This window comes from Engystomops pustulosus, chromosome 3 (genome assembly GCF_040894005.1).
Source record: "Engystomops pustulosus chromosome 3, aEngPut4.maternal, whole genome shotgun sequence".
In the NCBI taxonomy this organism is placed as follows: domain Eukaryota; kingdom Metazoa; phylum Chordata; class Amphibia; order Anura; family Leptodactylidae; genus Engystomops; species Engystomops pustulosus.
In genome coordinates, this window is record NC_092413.1 from 56,132,715 (window position 1) to 56,154,327 (window position 21,613).

The window sequence follows — 21,613 nt, forward strand, 5'->3', positions numbered from 1 at the left end:
TTTCTGTAAAATTGTAAAGAATAATAACCTTATGGGGATTGTGACACTAATGGCAAATATCCATCATTCACAGGATAGGGGATAATTTTCTTATTGCTTTTCTAAATTTGTCCATCTGTTTAAAGGCACAAAGGCCATTTTCACAAACATGGGCTAATTCATATAAACTTCTGGGGGTCATATCTTTTGAGTGGGTTGTCATAATTAAAAAAAAAAACCTAAACTGATCTGGTGTACAGCGCCAACCAAATGAAGTATACTTTGCATTGTAACACTTTGTCACAAGTCCCATTAAAGAGCCACTATATACAGTACCTCAATCTCGGGCCACCTTAGAATGTTTTAGAACAATTTTGAAAATTGCTCAAAACCTGCCAATAACTGTCCCCTATGTGATAAAGATACACTGCATTGCAAATGTAAAGTGTCATTCAAATTCCAAATCAGATATTTTCAGGGTAAGATCAGGGCGAGATCATGTTGGATCATCTTGTATATTTTTTTTTAAAATGAAATCTTTAAATCGATACCAAAATGTATACACGAAACACTTCTGCATACATCATATTTCACACTCCCATCGCCTTTCTTGTATAACTTTCCATCTTTTGGATAATATTAAGTAGCTGTTGAAGCTGAAACATGTTTAAGAAAACAAGAAATTAAACATTTTAGCAAGGTGGGGTAATGCTACCCAAGATGTCCTACACGCATATGATCCGACATTGACAAATGACTGTGACACATTAGCAGTCCAGAGCTGTTCCCAGACACTACGCACTCATTAGGTTTACAAATATAACATTGCTCAAAAGAACCAATTTCCCCAGTGTTTTCTTGACAAGTCAAACAAATTACAGAGGAGCAGGGACTTGTGGTTGAACATACAGTAAACTGTGTTTTGTTGCTTTCCTCAGGGAGTTCTCAAGAACTTTCCTAATTTATTTTTGGGAGTTTCTATGAGATCATTTACAAAAACAAATAAAGATGGCAAACAACAAGCTACTTATATAAAGTTACATATGAGCAGCAATGTCCTGACTACACATTCAGTTCATGACTTAACTGGTGTCAGAAGTGACAAGGTCATTTGAACTGGACGTGAGTAAATTTTATATTGTAAATGTTAGAGCCAAGAATCCTAATGAGCTCCATGGACTTCAGTTATAAGACAGAGAAGCACAAACATTTATATATACAGTAACATCCATCATACCATGCAAGCTATGGTTTTATGGTCAGCAGTTAGTAACGTAAAGGGACTAGTAAAGCAATATGTTCCCACACGACCAGGAGGCACAGTACAAGAGAGTAAGTGTAGAATGTACAAGTTTGGGAATGCATGAGCGATCGTTCTGTGTTTCTCGAATTACTGTTATTGGACCTGATGTTTGGTGGAGGGTGAACCTTGTGGCATCCCTTCCCACCTGGTAGGGCCATATGATGTAATTAGGGAGTGTTGGTGCCAAAGTGAGGTAGACAGTATTAGGCTGCATTCACACTGCCGCAAGGGGGGCGTATATATGGCCGATATACGTCCCCCATAGACGGTAATGGGCACACGGCCGGTAATGCGCTCACCACCTCCTCCTCTCCTCGCGCGCTGCCGTTGCTCGTTGTGCTACAGTACGGCGGGAAACGGCAGTGTGAATGTAGCCTTAGGCAGGGTATAGTAAAAAAAGGGCAGATTCATGACATGTTAAAGGAAGAGCATTACACACTGCAGCAAGGGGACATAAAGGACTAAAGTTTGGGGTTCCCTCCAGCATAGTGGACTTGATGAGAGATCCAGAGCTTAAGAAAAAAAGATAGGCCATCATAGGTGCAGTAGTTTCTTGTTAAGTAAAAGGCAACACAAGCAGCCATTTCAGAAAATTCAATTATGGGTGTGGCAGGGAACCTAGTGTCAGGGAGGTAGTGAGTATAAAACATATTGCAATGACTAAAAGAACCAGCATTGGTTGTTAAAAAGTTATTTAGTTATTTAAGATAGTCCAAATCAATGGTCAATGGGGGTCAAACCAGTGACCACAGGATGCGTCAACAAGGAACTGCAGGGCAGCACTCTGGGAACTAATAGATACTTAATTTTCATTCCTCTCTTCCCCCCTCGCCATCCTTTAAGTTATTAAAAGACAATGGCAACTTCTGGATTGTGGAATTCATATGCATTTAATCTGTTTCCCCAAAATAACACAAATTTTGTTTAAATTAAAAGTGAAATTGGCATCAACTCCTAAATACAATTGGATTGCCACATCAGAAGAAGACATTGAACCAAAGTTTGGGTAGATGTGTGTAGATCAAAGAAAAGAAAGTGCGTCTCCGGTATCTCCGGTAGGTCTGCTTTTGCTGTTTTGCTGGGAATAGGGAAATGTGAGGTGTGCTATGTGTATGTGCAGAAAGCTTATAGGCGCTGATTGACTCCTTTTAATGACATAACAACGAGCACCATTATAGTATGGCTAAGTAGTTACATTCCTGGGGTTGTTAATTAACCCCTTAACGCCGAAGCCACTTTTCACCTTCCTGACATGGCCCATTTTTTTAAATCTGCCCTCTGACACTATAAATGGTTATAACTAGAGATGAGCGAGCACTAAAATGCTCGGGTACTCGTTATTCGAGACAAACTTTTCCCGATGCTCAAGTGCTCGTCTCGAATAACGAGCCCCATTGAAGTCAATGGGAGACTCGAGCATTTTTCAAGGGGACCAAGGCTCTGCACAGGGAAGCTTGGCCAAACACCTGGGAACCTAAGAAAAGGATGGAAACACCACGGAAATGGACAGGAAACAGCAGGGGCAGCATGCATGGATGCCTCTGAGGCTGCTTAAATGCACCATTATGCCAAAATTATGGGCAACAGCATGGCCATGACAGAGTGACAGAATGAAGCTAGATAGCATCTAAAACATCCAATAATTGACCCTGACACTATAGGGGACGGCATGCAGAGGCAGCGGCAGCAGCGGCAGGCTAGAGAGTGGCATGGCGACATACCCTAAATGGACTCAGGCTTCAAACCAATGGGTGGCAGAGAGGAACCAAAGGAGGTGAGCAAGAAGCGCTCAAATAATATCGGTACATGATAAAAGTTTGCCAGTATATTTTGTGGATTACACAGCAGGGTGGCGACAAAGTTAACATGGAAGCCATGAAAAGAACCCAAAATTCTGCCTGACACAGCTCGTTTGATAAGGGGACCATGTATGGAGGCAGTGAACTAGTAGTAGATTAAAGTTGCTGCAGTTAAAACTATGTTAGTTGGATCTTGGCATGGAGCTGGCGCTCCGCTGCCAGGCGAGCTTTCGCCAATCCAAGCCCCTGTCTCTAGGCTACTCCCCAAACAGCACTTCTAAGAACCTTTTGTATAAGATCAAGTGTAGTAGCGTTCTTATAAGTTTAGGATATGGCGGGTGAGGGGAATGTAAACAGATGTGCAAGAAGCGCTGAAATAATATTGGTAAATGATAAAAGTTTGCCAGTATATTTTGTGGATTACACAGCAGGGTGGCGACAAAGTTAACAAGTTTGTTGTGGAAGCCATGAAAACAACCCAAAATTCTGCCTGACACAACTCGTTTGATAAGGGGACAATGTATGCACACAGTTCATGCCAGTCGCTGCACTGGCTGCCAGTCTCCTTTCGAATACAGTTTAAAATAATAACCCTCATCCATAAAGCTCTGTATAATGCTGCACCCCCCTACCTCTCCTCTCTTATCTCAGTCTATCGCCCAACCCGTGCTCTTAGATCCGCCAGTGATCTTAGATTAACCTCTACCCTAGTCCGGACCTCCCACTCGCGTCTCCAAGACTTCTCTAGAGCTGCACCAATTCTATGGAATGCTCTGCCCCGGACTATCAGACTAATACCTAACCTCCAAAGTTTCAAACGTGCTCTTAAAACCCATTTCTTTAGGCAAGCCTATAACACTCATTAACTGCATGAAGTTTTAACTCTTCTACTAACCCATCCTGTGTCGTCCTCCCATCTGTTATCCAGCAACCAACAGGCACCAGACTTCTCTGCAGTCCCATTCACCCTGGACCTGGTATATAAGATGACGGCTGAGTGGTTCAAGCGACAGCAATTCCATTTATTATATTTTGTTCTATTCCCTAAGAAGAATGGCTTGACCATTAAATATTCTTTTACCTCGTGTTACCCCATCATCTTCATAAACCGTAAGCTCTGGCGAGCAGGGACCTCACTCCTGTTGTTCCATACAAATGTTGTGCTCTGTTACATTACATTTGTATTTGTTTCCTATGATTTGTAAAGCGCTACGGAATATGATGGCGCTATATAAATAAAGATTATTATTATTATTATGGAGGCAGTGAACTAGTAGTAGATTAAAGGTGCTGCAGTTAAAACTATGTTAGTTGGATCTTGGGATGGAGCTGGCGCTCCGCTTCCAGGCGAGCTTTCGCCAATCCAAGCCCCTGTCTCTAGGCTACTCCCCAAACAGCACTTCTAAGAACCTTTTGTATAAGATCAAGTGTAGTAGCGTTCTTATAAGTTTGGGATATGGCGGGTGAGGGGAATGTAAACAGATGCGCAAGAAGCGCTGAAATAATATCGGTAAATGATAAAAGTTTGCCAGTATATTTTGTGGATTACACAGCAGGGTGGCGACAAAGTTAACAAGTTTGATGTGGAATGCCCTGTAATAGCTCTTGGCCGGTGTGCCTTTTATCGCCTAGGCTCAGCAGTTTGAGCACCGCATGCTGTCGCTTAGCGACGGCACTGCTGCTGTGCCTAGAGCTACCGACTGATGGCGCCATGCCCACAGATGGTAATTCGGAGGAGGAGGTGGAGGAGGGGTGGGAGGAGGAGGCGGCATAGTATGCCTGAAAGACCTGGACCGAGGTAGGCCCCGCAATCCTCGGCGTCGGCAGTATATGACCAGCCGCAGGGTCAGACTCGGTCCCAGCCTCCACCAAGTTAACCCAATGTGCCGTCAGCGATATATAGTGGCCCTGCCCGGCAGCACTCGTCCACGTGTCCGTGGTCAGGTGGACCTTGTCAGAAACGGCGTTGGTCAGGGCACGGATGATGTTGTCTGACACGTGCTGGTGCAGGGCTGGGACGGCACATCGGGAAAAGTAGTGGCGGCTGGGGACCGAATACCGAGGGGTGGCCGCCGCCATGAGGTTGCGAAAGGCCTCAGTCTCTACTAGCCTATAGGGCAGCATCTCCAGGCTAAGCAATCTGGAGATGTGGACATTAAGGGCTTGGGCGTGCGGGTGGGTTGCACTATATTTGCGTTTCCGCTCCAGCGTCTGGGGTATGGAGAGCTGAACGCTGGTGGATGCTGTGGAGGATCGTGGAGGCGACGATGGGGTTTTTGTGCCAGGGTCCTGGGCAGGGGGCTGACTATCAGCTGACACAGGGGAAGGAGCAGTGGTGTGCACGGCCGGAGGTGAACGGGCTTGGTGCCACTGAGTGGGGTGTTTAGCATTCATATGCCTGCGCATACTGGTGGTAGTTAAGCTAGTAGTGGTGGAACCCCTGCTGATCCTGGTTTGGCAAAGGTTGCACACCACAGTCCGTCGGTCATCCGGTGTTTCCTTAAAGAACCTCCAGACTTCTGAAAATCTAGCCCTCGTCGCGGGAGCCCTCGCCACGGGAGCTTCACTACGTGACAGATTTGGCGCTGATGCACCTGCTCTGGCCCTGCCTCTCCGTCTGGCCCCACCACTGCCTCTTCCAACCTGTTCTGGTCAAGGACTCTTCTAGGTCTCAGAAGCACTGTGTTCACCCGGCCTCTCAACCCAGCTTGGGTCTGTCACCTCATCATCCTCCGATCCCTCAGTCTGCTCCCCCCTCGGACTTCCTGCCCTGACAACAACTTCACCACTGTCTGACAACCGTGTCTCCTCATCGTCGGACACCTCTTTACACACTTCTTCCACTACGTCAAGAAGGTCATCATCACCCACAGACTGCAACTGGTGGAAAACCTGGGCATCGGAAAATTGCTCCGCAGCAACCGGACAAGTGGTTTGTGACTGTGGGAAGGGTCCAGAAAACAGTTCCTCAGAGTATGCCGGTTCAAATGCCAAATTTTCATGGGAGGGGGCAGACTGGGGGGGAGGAGGCTGAGGTGCAGGAGCTGGAGGAGTGCCGATTTCGGTGACATGGGTGGACTGCGTGGAAGACTGACTGGTGGACAAATTGCTCGAAGCATTGTCGGCAATCCACGACATCACCTGTTCACACTGTTCTGGCCTCAACAGTGCTCTACCACGTAACTTCAGACATGAACCTAGGGAGTGTAGCTCTGCGGCGTTCCCCTGCTCCCTCATCAGCAGGTGGTGTCTCACCCCACCCAGGACCACGGCCTCTGACCCCTGCAGTAGTTGGACGCTCACGTCCCCGCCCTCGTCCTCTACCCCTAGCCCTCGGGTTAAACATTTTGAAAATGAAAGTTATAACTTTAATTTTTTTTTTAACTTTTTTTTGTGTTTTTTTGTTTTTTTTTTGTGTTTTTTAGTTTTTAAAACCAAACAATGCTATCCTATTGCTATGGCTATTTTCTAGCCAAGTATGAAAGCACACTGCTATGCCAGATGAGATGACGCTGAGTTATGAAAAAATAAACGTAAAATAAAAAGGAAATGGCAGACTGTGCCTAATTGAAATCCAACCCCTAATAAATTTTCCCACTTCGGTCTTTGCGATGGATATGTGCGTCACTAAGCGCTAAACACAAAGGTCGCAAGTCTCACTACAAATTCCTCACAATTTGGTAGTAGATGCACTGCAGCAAGGACAGCCACCAGCAGATCAACCAGAAATAAAATATATATAACGCTATTGTAGGTGTAAGTAAGCCGTTTGGATTCTCCTTTGGCTATTTTCTAGCCAAGTATGAAAGCACACTGCTATGCCAGATGAGATGACGCTGAGTTATGAAAAAATAAACGTAAAATAAAAAGGAAATGGCAGACTGTGCCTAATTGAAATCCAACCCCTAATAAATTTTCCCACTTCGGTCTTTGCGATGGATATGTGCGTCACTAAGCGCTAAACACAACGGTCGCAAGTCTCACTACAAATTCCTCACAATTTGGTAGTAGATGCACTGCAGCAAGGACAGCCACCAGCAGATCAACCAGAAATAAAATATATATAACGCTATTGTAGGCGTAAGTAAGCCGTTTGGATTCTCCTTTGGCTATTTTCTAGCCAAGTATGAAAGCACACTGCTATGCCAGATGAGATGACGCTGAGTTATGAAAAAATAAACGTAAAATAAAAAGGAAATGGCAGACTGTGCCTAATTGAAATCCAACCCCTAATAAATTTTCCCACTTCGGTCTTTGCGATGGATATGTGCGTCACTAAGCGCTAAACACAACGGTCGCAAGTCTCACTACAAATTCCTCACAATTTGGTAGTAGATGCACTGCAGCAAGGACAGCCACCAGCAGATCAACCAGAAATAAAATATATATAACGCTATTGTAGGCGTAAGTAAGCCGTTTGGATTCTCCTATGGCTATTTTCTAGCCAAGTATGAAAGCACACTGCTATGCCAGATGAGATGACGCTGAGTTATTAAAAAAATAAACGTAAAATAAAAAGAAACTGGCAGACTGTGCCTAATTGAAATCCAACCCCTAATAAATTTTCCCACTTCGGTCTTTGCGATGGATATGTGCGTCACTAAGCGCTAAACACAACGGTCGCAAGTCTCACTACAAATTCCTCACAATTTGGTAGTAGATGCACTGCAGCAAGGACAGCCACCAGCAGATCAACCAGAAATAAAATATATATAACGCTATTGTAGGTGTAAGTAAGCCGTTTGGATTCTCCTTTGGCTATTTTCTAGCCAAGTATGAAAGCACACCGCTATGCCAGATGAGATGACGCTGAGTTATGAAAAAATAAACGTAAAATAAAAAGGAAATGGCAGACTGTGCCTAATTGAAATCCAACCCCTAATAAATTTTCCCACTTCGGTCTTTGCGATGGATATGTGCGTCACTAAGCGCTAAACACAACGGTAGCAAGTCCCCCTGCAAATTCCTCACAATATGGTACTAGCTGTAAATAAAAAAAAAAAAAGTATAACGTTATTGTAGCCCTAAGAAGGGCTGTTGGGTTCTTGTAGAATCACTCCTGCCTAACACTACTCTAATTGAACAGCCTAACGCTTTCCCTGACCAGCAGCAGCTCTCTCCCTAGCGGCATCCAGACACAGAATGATCCGAGCAGCGCAGGCAGGGGCTAGTCTATTCCAGGGTCACCTGATCTGGCCAGCCAATTACTGCTATCGACGTGTAAGGGTACCACGTCATGCTGGGTGGAGTGCAGAGTCTCCTGGCTTGTGATTGGCTCTGTTTCCGGCCGCCAAAAAGCAAAACGGCGGGAGCTGCCATTTTCTCGAGCGGGCGAAGTATTCGTCCGAGCAACGAGCAGTTTCGAGTACGCTAATGCTCGAACGAGCATCAAGCTCGGACGAGTATGTTCGCTCATCTCTAGTTATAACTTTGGAACGCTTTAACATATCCAAGTGATTTTGAAATTGTTTTCTCGTGACACTTTGTACTTCATGTTAGTTAAAACATTTGGTGAAAATTTGGTGAAAATTTGGAAAAATTAGCAATTTCCGAAATTCAAAATGTTCTACTTTTTCCACACATGAGTCATAACACCAAAAAACGTAATAACTAACATTCACCGAATGTCTACTTTATACCTCCGTGGTTTTTTATGCATACTGTTATTTTTGTAGGATGTTATGGGGCTTTGAACGTCACGTGCAATTTTTCACATTTTCATAAAAAAAGCAAAATCCTGCTATTGAGGGACCTGCTCAGGTTTCAAGTCACTTTGAGAGGCCTAAATAAAGTAAAACCCCATAAATTACTCCATTATAGAAACTACACCCCTCAACATATGTAAAACAACTTTTATGAAGTTTGTTAACCCTTTAATTGGTTTACAGGGGTTAAAACAAAATCGGATGCAATTTCGAAATTACATTTTATTTGGCTAAATGGATGTGTTTTTCATAAAATGTACAAATTCTCAGTGGATAGAATACCAAAACGCTCCACAAAATTTGATACCCAATCCCTCCTGCGTATAACAATACCCCATATGTGGTGGTATCCTGCTGTATGGGCACACGCCAGGGCATGGAAGGGAAGCTGCGCCATTCAGAGCAGATTATTCATGGTCACTTTATAATGGCTATACAATCTTTATTTTTTTGGCAATTTGGACATATAAGGGCTTATTTTTTGCGACATGAGATGCACTTTACAAATACTTCATTTAAGTGGGTCTGTAGCTTTTCGATGAGATTTTATTAACTCTTTAATGTATGGAGGAAAAGAAAATTGTCAATTTGGGGTTTCTTTTTTTTGTATATTTTGGGAGTCGTACACCATACACTAAAAATACTATAATATTTTCATTCTATAGATCACTACGATTACGGTGATACCTCATTTATATAGTTTTTCATTTATTTTTACAATTTTACTGGAAAAAAACTAATATAGAGAAAATCTCATTTGTTTCTGCATCGCCATCTTTTTGGGAACTTAATCTTAATATTTTTTGGTTGACAGAGCTAGTTTAGGGCTTATTTTTTACGTGTTGAGTTGTTCTTTCCATTTGGTACCATTTTGGGGCACATAACTTTTTTTGATCACTTTTTAGAACATTTTTGTGAAGGGATTTTATGAAAATTTATATTTTTGGCGAGTTTTTCGGGTTTTGTTTTTACGGCGTTCACCGTACGGGTCCAATAATGTTTCTGACTTATTGTACAGATTGTTTCGGACGCGGCGATACCAAATATGTGGGGGGTTTTGGTATAGGGAATGTTTGTGTTTAGGGGAGTTTAACTCTATTTAATTAATTATTTTTATTAAAAATTGTGTTTATTCAGTGTTTTTAACTTTTTTTTTCTTTACTTTTACAGATCCACTGATCACTTGTTCAAGCTATTCTTCACCTAATACAGTGTAATACATGCTCAGTGTGTCACAGCCGGGTCCTGCCAGAAGGCACGGACCCGGCACCCGGAAGAGGATCGCGCAGCCCCGGGCACCGGCAGTCCCGGGGCTGCGATCAGAGCAGCGGGACCCCCCCGGTAAGCGCCACGGGGGGGTCCGAATCCAGTTAAATGCCCCTAGCACACCGCGGTCAGCGCGACCGCGGCGTGTTAGGGGTTAGCATCCGCGAACGGAGAAATCTCTGATCGTGGGTGTTAGAGGAGGGTGTCGGCTATAATATATAGCCGACACCCGCAGCTTCTGGCACCGGCTCCATTTAGGAGCCGGGGCCAGAAGTTTGACATACTATTACTGCATATTGCGGGAACGCACCTCCCGCCATGCAGTAATAGTACGTCAAATGTCGGGAAGGGGTTAATAAACACACTAGGACTCTGCATCTCCCCAATATTAGCTGATCTAGGGAAAAAAAATTACCATTCATATTTTAAAATCTTTATTCTGTTGTATTTTTTTAGTGTAAACTCTAACCACTTATAAGTGGTGTAAAATGCAGCATAAAAAGTACTAGAGTTATCATCCAACACCAGCCACTGTTATAGATCTACATTGTATACTGTATTTCAGGGCCACATCTGCCATGAGGCGGGATGAAAATCCAGCATCGGGCGGAAGATTCTGGAGCCCAAAAGGGAGGAGGGTCTTGGCTGCATATATCCATCTATGGAGAGGATTCTGTCTGTATATACTATTTATGTTTTTTCCCCCATATATACTATCTATGGAGGATTTGCTTGTATATACTATATTTTTTTCCTGTATATTCTATCTATGAGGGGGAGCCTAGAAGTATATACCATCTAAGGGGAGGAGTGTCTGGCTGTATATTATCTATGGGGATTTGCCTGTATATACTATCTGTAATTTAAAAGGGTCCTGTCTGTATATTGTATTTAGGAGGATTGTATTGGCTGTATATACCATCTATGGAGAGGATACTGTATATACTATGTTTTTTTTCTTGTACATACTATCTATGGGTGGATGTCTGGCTGTATACTATCTATGGGGTTTGCCTGTATATATATGATCTATAAGGGGAAAGGGTCCTGCCTGTATATACTATCTATGAGGGAGTGTCTGGCTGTACATTCCATCTATGGAGAGGGTCTGGCTGGATATACTCTCTATGGAGGGGGTCTGGCTGCATATACTCTCTAAGGAGGGGGCCTGGATGCATATACTCCCTATGGAGGCAGTATGGCTGCATATACTTTCGATGGAGGGGGTCTGGCTGCATATACTTTCTATGGAGGGGGTCTGGCTGCATATACTCTGTATGAAGGGGGTCTGGCTGCATATGCTTTCTATGGAGGGGTCTAGCATTATAGTTCTGTTCAAATTACACATTTTCATTTAGCTTTGAAACACAGTAAACACATCACACAAAACAATATGTGTTGAGTAGTATTATGAATTGTTAATTATTACAAATTGTAACACGCTAAACGCATATGCATTTGGTGATGAGTTTTAGCTAATTAGAATTTGCATTGGGTTTCCAAATACATATATATAATAAATTGTGAGTGGTGTACATTTATTTGGGGACTATATATAGAATGTTTTATTTGTGTTGTGTTGTGAAGGGTACAAATTATTTAGGAGCACAGTGTTATCTATGTGACATTGTAAGTGACTGTTTTTATTGTGGAGCAGATGGTCAGCTGTACTTCTGGTGTGTTCCAGCATCGGCATGTGTAGTGTCAATGACCCGGTGATGCTGTGTGCTTTTGAAAGATTTGGTGAAGCAAGTATAGCAGGGGATCAGGACTGGGTTGCTAGTTGGGGTCAGCATTTAACTTTTTGCCTCAGGCAGCATAAAGGCAGGAATCAGCCCTGATGTATATTCAGCAATGTATCTTGATGCTGACAGAAAACAAGTTGAATTTAGTACTTTATTATATTGTTTCCTTACTTTTTGCAAACTCACCGTATAAACATTAGCAAGATGTAAAATATAAAGAAACGATGGATAATGATGCCTTGCATTAATAGTTAATCTGTAGCCAGTTACTTGGATCTCTAAATGAAAAATTGGTACTTGAGTTTAATTCCATTGTATTATTTTTAATAAAAGATTTTGTTGCTAAAAACACAAAATTAGAATACATAGCGGCTGCCTTTTTTAATCGGCTTCTCTGAGCACTTTTCTCTCTCTTTCTCAGGTTCAGTATAGTTAAGGATCTTTTGTGGATTATGAAAGCCTTGCCAAACATTATCTCTACAATTTGATACTGTTTTTGCATTCACAGTAAACCTCCCCTCACCATTACACTAAAAGATTAAACTTACAGTTCTGTAGCTTTGTGATTATGTAAAACATTTACACAATGAATACACTTAGTATACTTGCTCACAGGCTAGAATAATCTACTTTTCAGCAGCAGTCCATTTATGAGAAGTGAATTGCGAAAGAATGTAATGTGGGATACAGTGAATTACCGAGATTGCCATCGCACGGCCCATATTTCTATAATGTAGCATTCTTCTAAATCTGCATTCTTAACAGTTCTTAGAGATGTAAAGTGCCGTAAACCAGAAAACTAGGAGATAAGCAATGCCGGAAATACATTCTGTATTGTACTATAAGGTTTTATTTTGCAAGGGGACTGGGGACAATGTTTTCATTAAGTATACGAGTAAAATAGTTGATGCATGTATCGACCCACCTATCTATTGTTTTTTTGTTTTATTGATATGAGCTTATCGCAATCTCTGGAGCATCGGGAAGCCAATAGATTTATTTTGATTTTTAGCTATTTTGATTCCAGCACTCCAAAGGGCATTTTAAACAAAAATACAAAACAAAAATGTGACTAAAAAATGTCAATATGACTAAAAGATAAATTCAAAGCAGAGTAAAAGGACCTGTGTGTTAGGGCATGAAGCCTTATTCATGAATCACGAATGACTATATGTCAAGGTGCACTGGTTCTTTTCTCAGCTTTGTACCAAACACCTATGTTTACCAATATATGTTTTAATCAAAAGGAAAATATATATATTTTTTAATTTGCTGGAATTCCAGAATTGTCCTAATGCAGATAATATAGCAATACCCTAAAACAGATTAAGTCTACCACAAATGTTAAGATGTCTATTTTAGGTTAGCTGGGTGTGATGTGATAAAGCAATTTCTTGAGTCAGCTTTTTTGTGTATATTTTTTAAATTCTTTTTTAATCTTTATTACCGTATATACTTGAGTATAAGCCGACCCAAGTATAAGCCGAGACCCCTAATTTTACCACCAAAAACTGGAAAAACCTATTGACTCAAGTATAAGCCGAGGGTGTAGTATACAGCCAGCCAGCCCCATGTAGCATACAGCCTGCCCCAGTATGCCAAGCGAATACAAAAAAAACAAACTTAATACTCACCTTTGATGCTCAGCGCGGCTCCCGGTCCTCGCGGCGCTTCTCTTTTCATACTTCACTAGCCAGCAGTCGCACACTATGATGCGGCGGTGTCGCCACTGATGATGTCATTGGCGGCGGCACCGCCGCATCATAGTGTGCGCCCGCCGGCAGATCGCATGGACGCAACTGCCGGCTAGTGAAGTAAGCAAAGAAACCGGGAGCCGCTAGTGAAGAAACAAGAGAGAAGCGGAGCCGCCGCCGAGAATCGGGAGCTGCCGCCGAGGAACCGGGTACTGAAGGGTGAGTATTATTTTTTTTTTTTTTTAGTCGACTCGTTTATAAGCCGAGGTGAGGTTTTTCAGCACTTTTTTGTGCTGAAAATCTCGGCTTTTACACGAGTTTATACGGTATACACTTTAGCTGCCAGATTTTTATACCCCGCTTTCCACTGTTTAGGATACCCTGGGTCTATTTAAAGGAAATCTACCATTAATCCTAATCAAAATGAAACTACACATACTCACCTACACTCCTCTTCACCCCGATCCCACAGCATGGGGATGTGATGTCCGGCACGCTAATTTTTCACGCTTCTCGAGTGACGTGACGTCCCTCTCACATACTGTCACACGAGAGGTGTGTATATATCAATATGTGTATGATGAGTATATGTGAGTATGTGTAGTTTATTTTTACTTTACTTGAGTAGTAGATTTCCTTTAAACCCAGAAGCATTTTCCAAAGGTGTAGAAACAGACCTGTGTGCTGTTCAGATCCCAAAGACCGAGTTGTTACAGTGTTTTGGCCCAAGGTTGTTGCATCATATTCACTTCCACTGACCAACACAAGGGACCGTTTCCATGGACCTACTTGCATGTTTGTTGTGCCCCAGCAGAAGGGTGGCCCGTGCCGAACTCGACACCGGAGGGGGAGATGAGCTGGCATTATCCTTTTGCTTCTCACCAGTTGGGTGCAGAAAGCCTTACACTGGGATTACGTATTCTCTCGAGTCTCCTGCAGCTTCTTACAGTAGGGGACATCACATTCGGCTGTCCAATTTCTTGGACAGTTAGCTAAAACTTGTGCTATAAATACACTATTGGTGTGGGATTGTGAATGGGTTTGGGAGCACACGCTGTATACATACAATGGGAAGTTCTTTACCAGTAAATGGGTCCAAATATTCGTGATTGAAGATCTTGTTTTTTCTCATTTAGAGCCTCTAAACCTCTATAAAAACAGATAACAGTAAATAAATAATGAATATAAAAATGTAAGATGCATTAAGTCACTACTAGTTCAATATTTTTGGAAACCTATAATAGCAGAATAGAACTCAGCGTCCTACATATGGCATCCTACATATGGTGGACATATTATGTGTTTCCTATTGAGAGATAGGTATATCACAAATACAGCATGTCACTAATAATAGTGGATCCAATCACCTTAATTTAGTAAAAATATCCCTACTTAAATGTAAATGAAAATTGTCTACCAAAGGCCTATGCGTCTGGCAGCTGCTGACTTTAAAGTTGTATTTTCTTAGTTATTTAGGAAGATTTATCTGAGGAGATTAGTAAGACTAGCCTAGTGTAATCCTTTGGAAAGTACTTTATTCAGCTCTCCAGACTTATTTAGAATATTTAGCTCAGTAGACAACGTATGCTTTCTAGGAAACGTGTGACTGTTCATTGCTATTACAAGATCATTTTCTGCTGGAATGTAGGAATATATAATGTGATGTGTGTAGAAATGGTGCTGCAATTTACTATCCTGGAGCCCAAAGCTTTAACCTCACATCATGTTCTTTGAAGCTTCGTGAAGTTCCAAGCAGTTGGAGAGTTTATAGTGAGAAATAAGGACAATTTTGAAACCTTTGTTACATAAAACAATAGTGCACATAAAAGGTATATACTGTATCTTTATTTATTTCATCCTACTGCCTCAAATCAAACCTACCAGCAGCGACCAGGATAAGAAGGGGGAAAGTGCTTTTACTAAACATGAGAGATTGGGACCAATGATTCTAATATAAAAGGAGTCACAAGAAATACAGCATGAAATTCAGAGTTTGGAGAGTCATAAGGATGTTGATTTTTTATTCAACGATAAATGTAAATTATTGTTCGTGGAAAAATAAGACCTCCCCTGAAAATAAGACCTAGTACCTCTTTTAGGAGTAAAAATTAATATAAGACACTGTCTTATTTTCGGGTAAACCGGGTAGAAGCCTATGCCGAGAAGCTCTGTTTTGAGAGAAATAACAGATGCTATAGATGCTACAGATGATCCCATGCCCTATATCTCACTTCAGACTTAATTACAAACTGTTCTGAGTATTGACTTCTGTGTCTAAACCCTAGATGACTGCCTTATACGCAGTGGCGTAACAAGACCACAATGGGCCCCGATGCAAATTTAGACTCAGGGTCCCCATGTACCTAAACCCTCGCTGCCGGCACCAACCCGCCCCTAATACTTCAGAATACACATATATTATATATACACTTTACAGACATATAAACACATAGGGGGAGATTTATTGCTGCTTCTACTCCAGTTACCACCCGATGCCTGCGTGATTTTAAAAAACCTGCATTTGCAGATTTTTATGCAAAACTACGACAAGTCCTAAGTCTCTTGATTTTTCTGGCAAGATACCCTGCACTCCATCATTAAAGCAGCATAACTGCCTTCTCTTCATAGTACCCCATTAATTTATATGTAACCCTGTACTCCAGAATTTATGAATTCACCATATGAAGTCAGCATTGCCTACAGCAATTACTATGAAGTAGCTCCTCTTACTAGTTAATTCAGTTAATTTAGTTAATAAATATGATGTTTACTATCTACCAGCCTCCAATTGTCCAGCAGTATTCTATTATTATTATTATATGGTTCAGGAACCTGCCTCCCCTTATGATATACTGTCCAGGAGCCGGCCGCCCTATAATATACTGTCTAGGAAAAAACTCTTTACTTGCCTCCCCAGTCTGCACTCCCCACGTGTTCTTATGTTCTCCAGCAGGCAAAGGCACCTCTCGGCGCTTATCCTGCACACAGGCAGAGCATGTGTCTATGTTGCTCTGATCATCAATTCTATGTGTTTCTCATTGATGCACATAGGATTGACCTGTCTTGGCCCCAGATGTGGGCCCTGGAAAGGGCAGAGCCAGGTCACACACCCTGCGACCACGATCATTATGCCCCTGCTTGTATGTGACCAGGATCTATGGACCAACATAGGAAACATTTAAAGGATTCATTTTATTGAAAGTAGAGCTGCCACTGTTCAAATGAAGCCTGCAACCTTCTAAAGTCTCAAAGGCTTCATTACTGTCTATGTGAAAAAAGTAGTATTGCAGTAAATGTATATGGTATAGGCAATCAGATCACAAGTTAAACTATGATAAAGGGGCTTTTAAATACATTTAAAAACAAGTAAATACTGAATCAATGAACGTGACAGTCCATCCCTAGGAGGTTACTTTATTTCACCTATAAAAAGCAACAGGAATCCTGCATTAAATGACCCTTTACACAACACCATACCTCAAAATATAAAGAAGGGATGGCAAAATATGGCAAAATATATATTTTTAAAAAAAACTGCGGTATCTCCATGATTATGCTGACCCAAGGAAATAAAGGATGTTTAATTTGGACCTCATGGTGAAAGGCGTAACACAGTCAGGTGAATATCTGTCAGCACTGAGGAGGACAAGGGACAGGAGGAGGCTATCCTGTGGTAAACCTCTGCTACAGGCTAAATAAAAGAAAAAAAAATCCTTTAGCATATCAACCAGATAAATGGAAACTTAGGGAGTCTTACCTGAAAATTCCTTTTTTTCACCAAGTATTCAATGCTGCGTATATTTTAAATATTTTTAAAAATATGTTTCCATACATAAATTTAATAAACAGCAGCATATTTGGTCATTCTTGCTCTGGATAGCAGCAGGCTTTCACAAACTAATCCTGTAAGGGATAGTGTGCAGCAGTCATCTCAATTACTATACATTACAAGCAATACTGATACTTTACAATAGAAGATAACATCTCTATAGGGAACACCATCATTGCCTCCATTACTGGCAATACGTGATGCTACCACTTATTTACACAGAACATGTCTAGAAATGCTGCCATTGATCATGAGGGTGCTGTAAAGCAGATCACTGAATGCTGTTAGTAGAATTCAGGCAAAATGAAGGCCCCCCATATCCAAGAACAGAAAATGAAGGAAAATAAATACTAGTAAAGACAACCCCTAGTTACAGACGGACCCCTCTGCCCACCGTGACCTCTGATAAAGCTCTCTGGATGTTACTATAGTTGCAGGCTGCAATGATCAGCTGTTAGGTGTCTGTTATTAAACTTTATTGATAATCCTTGGTCCCATTACAGTAAACATTTTTGAAACTCTGATTGTCACTGGGGCAAAACATTTTTTTGTCTGGATCTACAATTATAAACTATACAGTTTTGAATTACATACAAATTCAACTTAAGAACAAACCTATGGACCCTATCTTGTATGTATCCTTGCCTGTATCCTTATTGTAACTGACCGTAGAAATGAAAGCGCTGCTGCTACACTGTGGCCAATATGAAGGAGCTGACACAGGAAAGGACAAGGGACGGAGAGCAGCACCCTACACCTCTGTATGGTCAGAAGATGCCATACTTTCACTTGTTCATTATTATAATTAACACTTTGAAGTCTTTGCACTTTATTGTGCCTTGAACCTCCAGAACATCATAAAAATATGCCTATATAAATTTCCAGGTTTTATCATTTTAGGGTAGTTAGGCATGGTCTTGTCTTCCGGTCACCTTGGAAGAGCTGCATGTATGACTTGCAGCAGGGTCTTCTGCGCTGCTGTTCATCTGGCAGGCTGGGACTCCTCACATCATATTTCTCTATGATACAAGGAATCCTGTCCCTTGTGCTGTGCTTGGCCTGTGGCATCACACCACCACATGGGTACATTTTCATCTTCTACTGCTTGTGTGTTAGGGGGCCAAAGATAGTAATTTTCTACAGTGACACCCCTGTCAGAGCAATAGTCTCACACAGATCTTTTCTAATGCTTTCTTATGTAACAGCACTTGGCGAGCAGCCCTCAACTGAGTACAGGTAATAATGGCTCTCTCTTGTGCTACACGTCAAGTTGTAGCTTTGCCCACTATGGGCCTGAGTATGCTGCTCAGTTGTATGGGTAGTTCAGTGTGTGCCCCAGAACTACTCATACAACACACATACTTTTGGAGGAATACAGAATACGCACAGAGCATTTGCTGAAGGCTGTGATTGAGGAGCATTGTCTGGCACTACACTTTGAAGCAGCCAAACACATAGAAACATAAAGGCACATGCATTTTAAAATGTCACATGTGAACGCACCCTCAGTATTCCTACCAATCTATTCTCACCGCTCCCATGTGTACTTTTTATCTATCACAGAGCATATCACGGATATAAATATAGAGATACAAGAAGACTGCATTAAACTTTTCAACTACAGGGTCCAATACATAAAGAGACAGCTGGACAATATGGATAAGCAAAAAGAAACCAGGTAACCATTAGACCAGAGACTATATAAATACACACACATATATATAGTACACATGGAGTCCTAGTATCATAAGTCTGGCGTCTGGCTTTTTTTGGTATTTTTTGCCTTTTCTGCTAGTCAGATGTATCTTAGCGGTTTTCCCTTATGGATACATGTGGCATTTTGTCTTTAGTGAAACTGTGACTTTTAAAAAGTCTCCAAAAGTTGGAATCAGTTCTAAGCTAATTTCTACACCTGTTCAGCGGCAGCCTTAGATTTGTGCCAAAATTAGCTACTTTTTAAAAAACTTGCAACTTTCACATCTGGATTCAGGTGATAACTAGCAGAAAACTAGACAACGACGAACTTGGAAGGGAGACCGTCTTAGGCGAAAAAACAAAAGGCACAAGCACCATGAAAAGTCTCATAAATTAAAGAAAAAGGCAAGCCAAAAGTTTGATACATGTGCCCCATAGTATGAAGTATAGCAATATAATTATTTACACCTATAGGACACATATATCTATAGTACAGGCTATGTACATCTCATATCCAGCACCAATAACACAATTGATGTGAACAACTTATAGTCAAAGATGTCAAATAAAAACTATATTTTTTTAATATTCCACTGTTGCTTTAAGTCTCAAACCCTTTAAATCCTAAATGTTTTCCTATCCTGTGACATAGAAAGGACATTTGAAGCTTTCCCGGCTATCAGCAGTTTCTGTCAGTGGACCCCGGCCAATTACTTGATGCACTCATGTAAAACTAATCCAAAATAAGTGCCTTATAAATAATAAAATTGTAGCCATTCCAGGGTGCCCATATAGGCCAAGCACATGACTCTCAAGCAGATTACAGATCACTGTGAGAATAAGAGGCAGAAATACCATGGTTCTTATAATGAAAACATTTATTGTACAATAGTTTCCTTGTCCTGAACCTCGCTCAGTATTGATTCCGTAGCTGATTGCTGCTTTCTTGAATCTCTTCGATAAGACTGTCCATTGCTTTCACATCATCAGCTAATTCTCCAGATACCTCACCCGTTGCCACATCTGTGAAAAGTTGCTAGGAAGAAATTGGAAAGAGACAAAATGTCATTGGCAAGATCAGAGGTCATAGAAGTCATAAGATTTCTGGACTATATCGATGAACAGATTGGGACACTCCTCATTAATGACTCACAGTATTAATGTCAGCACAAAAAGTGTGCAACAAAGGCTTCATGGGAAGTTCTTCCATAGGCAATGCCAATAGTCACATGCAGTGCCACAGCCACTAGACTCTGAAGAAGTAAAAACTGGTGTATTCAGTCTTACTTACCGCTGTTATTATAGGCAACAGCTCCACTTTTTGTAATATTATATTACTATATACAAGGAGGATGAGCATTCTTCAGTACGAGGAAGATGAAAGTCTTCTCTGAAGCTTTATTTTAGCTGAAGACAAACTCATTCAGGAAGGAACGTCTGGCTCTAAGCAGACGGAATGCTCTGGATATTTTCCTCTTTCCTTCCTATTGTTATGGAGAACAAGGACACCTCAGAAGAACTATTATTTGTTGATGTATAAATGAGGTATTTCTAAATCGAACTGATGCCCATCAGAGACATGGGGGGAGATTTATCACTACTTCTACAAAAGTTTTCTGGTATAGAAACAGTCAATTAATTGCCAATTCATGCACAGTGCAAGAATTTGCAATTAGAATTCTGAACATGCCCCCTCCACGCCATGTGGGCGTGTAGGGGCATAGAGGGGCGTGTCAGCCAGTGGAGGAGGCCCCGTGCCTCCGTTATTTTGAGAAACCAGCAAACTTTTGTTCACTGGTTTTCATGCAAAACTATGCCACGTTGGACCGGGCATAGTTTTGTACCCGCCAGGTACATCAAGGGGCCTGTGCTCGCAGGAGAGTGACCGCAGGAGCGCCAGCGTATGAGAAATCTCCCCCATGGTCTCAATGTATAATCACTTACTCTCCCTAAACTATGTTTTCAGTACTGAACAACCACAGAAACACTGTAAATCCTTTTTCTCTGTATATTTTATTTTGGATCTATTATTTTATTTTCCTTCCACCAACTCATGATTCTTAAAGGGGTTTCTATTACTATGATACTGATGACATGACCAGGCTCAAGATTGGTCCCATTTACATGAATCAAACTGAGTTGCTATAACGCCACACTAGTGGCACAGGATTGCAGTACTTCTCCTAGTGCCAATGTTTCTTCAAACAGTAGATCAATAGAAAAATGTATTAAATGGTTAATAACTTTTTCACAAACTGTGCATAAATCAGGAGTAGAAGCTAATGGATGTGTTAGATTATGTAAAAGCTCTGTGAAGAACCGAGTTACAGCTGAGAGTGCACAGCAAACTCATTGCTAAGACTACAGAGAAGGGAAGTGTTATAAGATGAAGACTTCAAGTCACATAATTTTTAGAAATGGTGCTACTCCTCATGTACACAAACTGGATTCCTGCAAAGTTTGGTAAAATTTTCCTGAGCTTTAAAGGGAATCTACCTTCATAATCAAGAATGATAAACCAGAAGCACCTACTCATAGATCCATAAATGTTATCCATGACCTCCTCCCTTCTAAGATCAACTTTTAAAATTATGGTAA

General features: G+C 41.4%; 1 protein-coding gene across 3 annotated transcripts in view; it reads right to left on the reverse strand.

Annotated features, from left to right (window-relative positions):
• Positions 1-19,874: 19,874 nt before the first annotated feature.
• TTC27 (tetratricopeptide repeat domain 27) overlaps positions 19,875-21,613 on the reverse strand; it is a 265,931-nt gene continuing 264,192 nt past the window's right edge. For all 3 annotated transcript variants that reach the window (XM_072140844.1, XM_072140842.1, XM_072140843.1), the window contains exon 21: positions 19,875-20,051. In XM_072140844.1, coding sequence (XP_071996945.1) covers positions 19,929-20,051 — 123 coding nt within the window. In that variant the 3' untranslated portion in view covers positions 19,875-19,928. The remainder of the gene's footprint in view (positions 20,052-21,613) is intronic.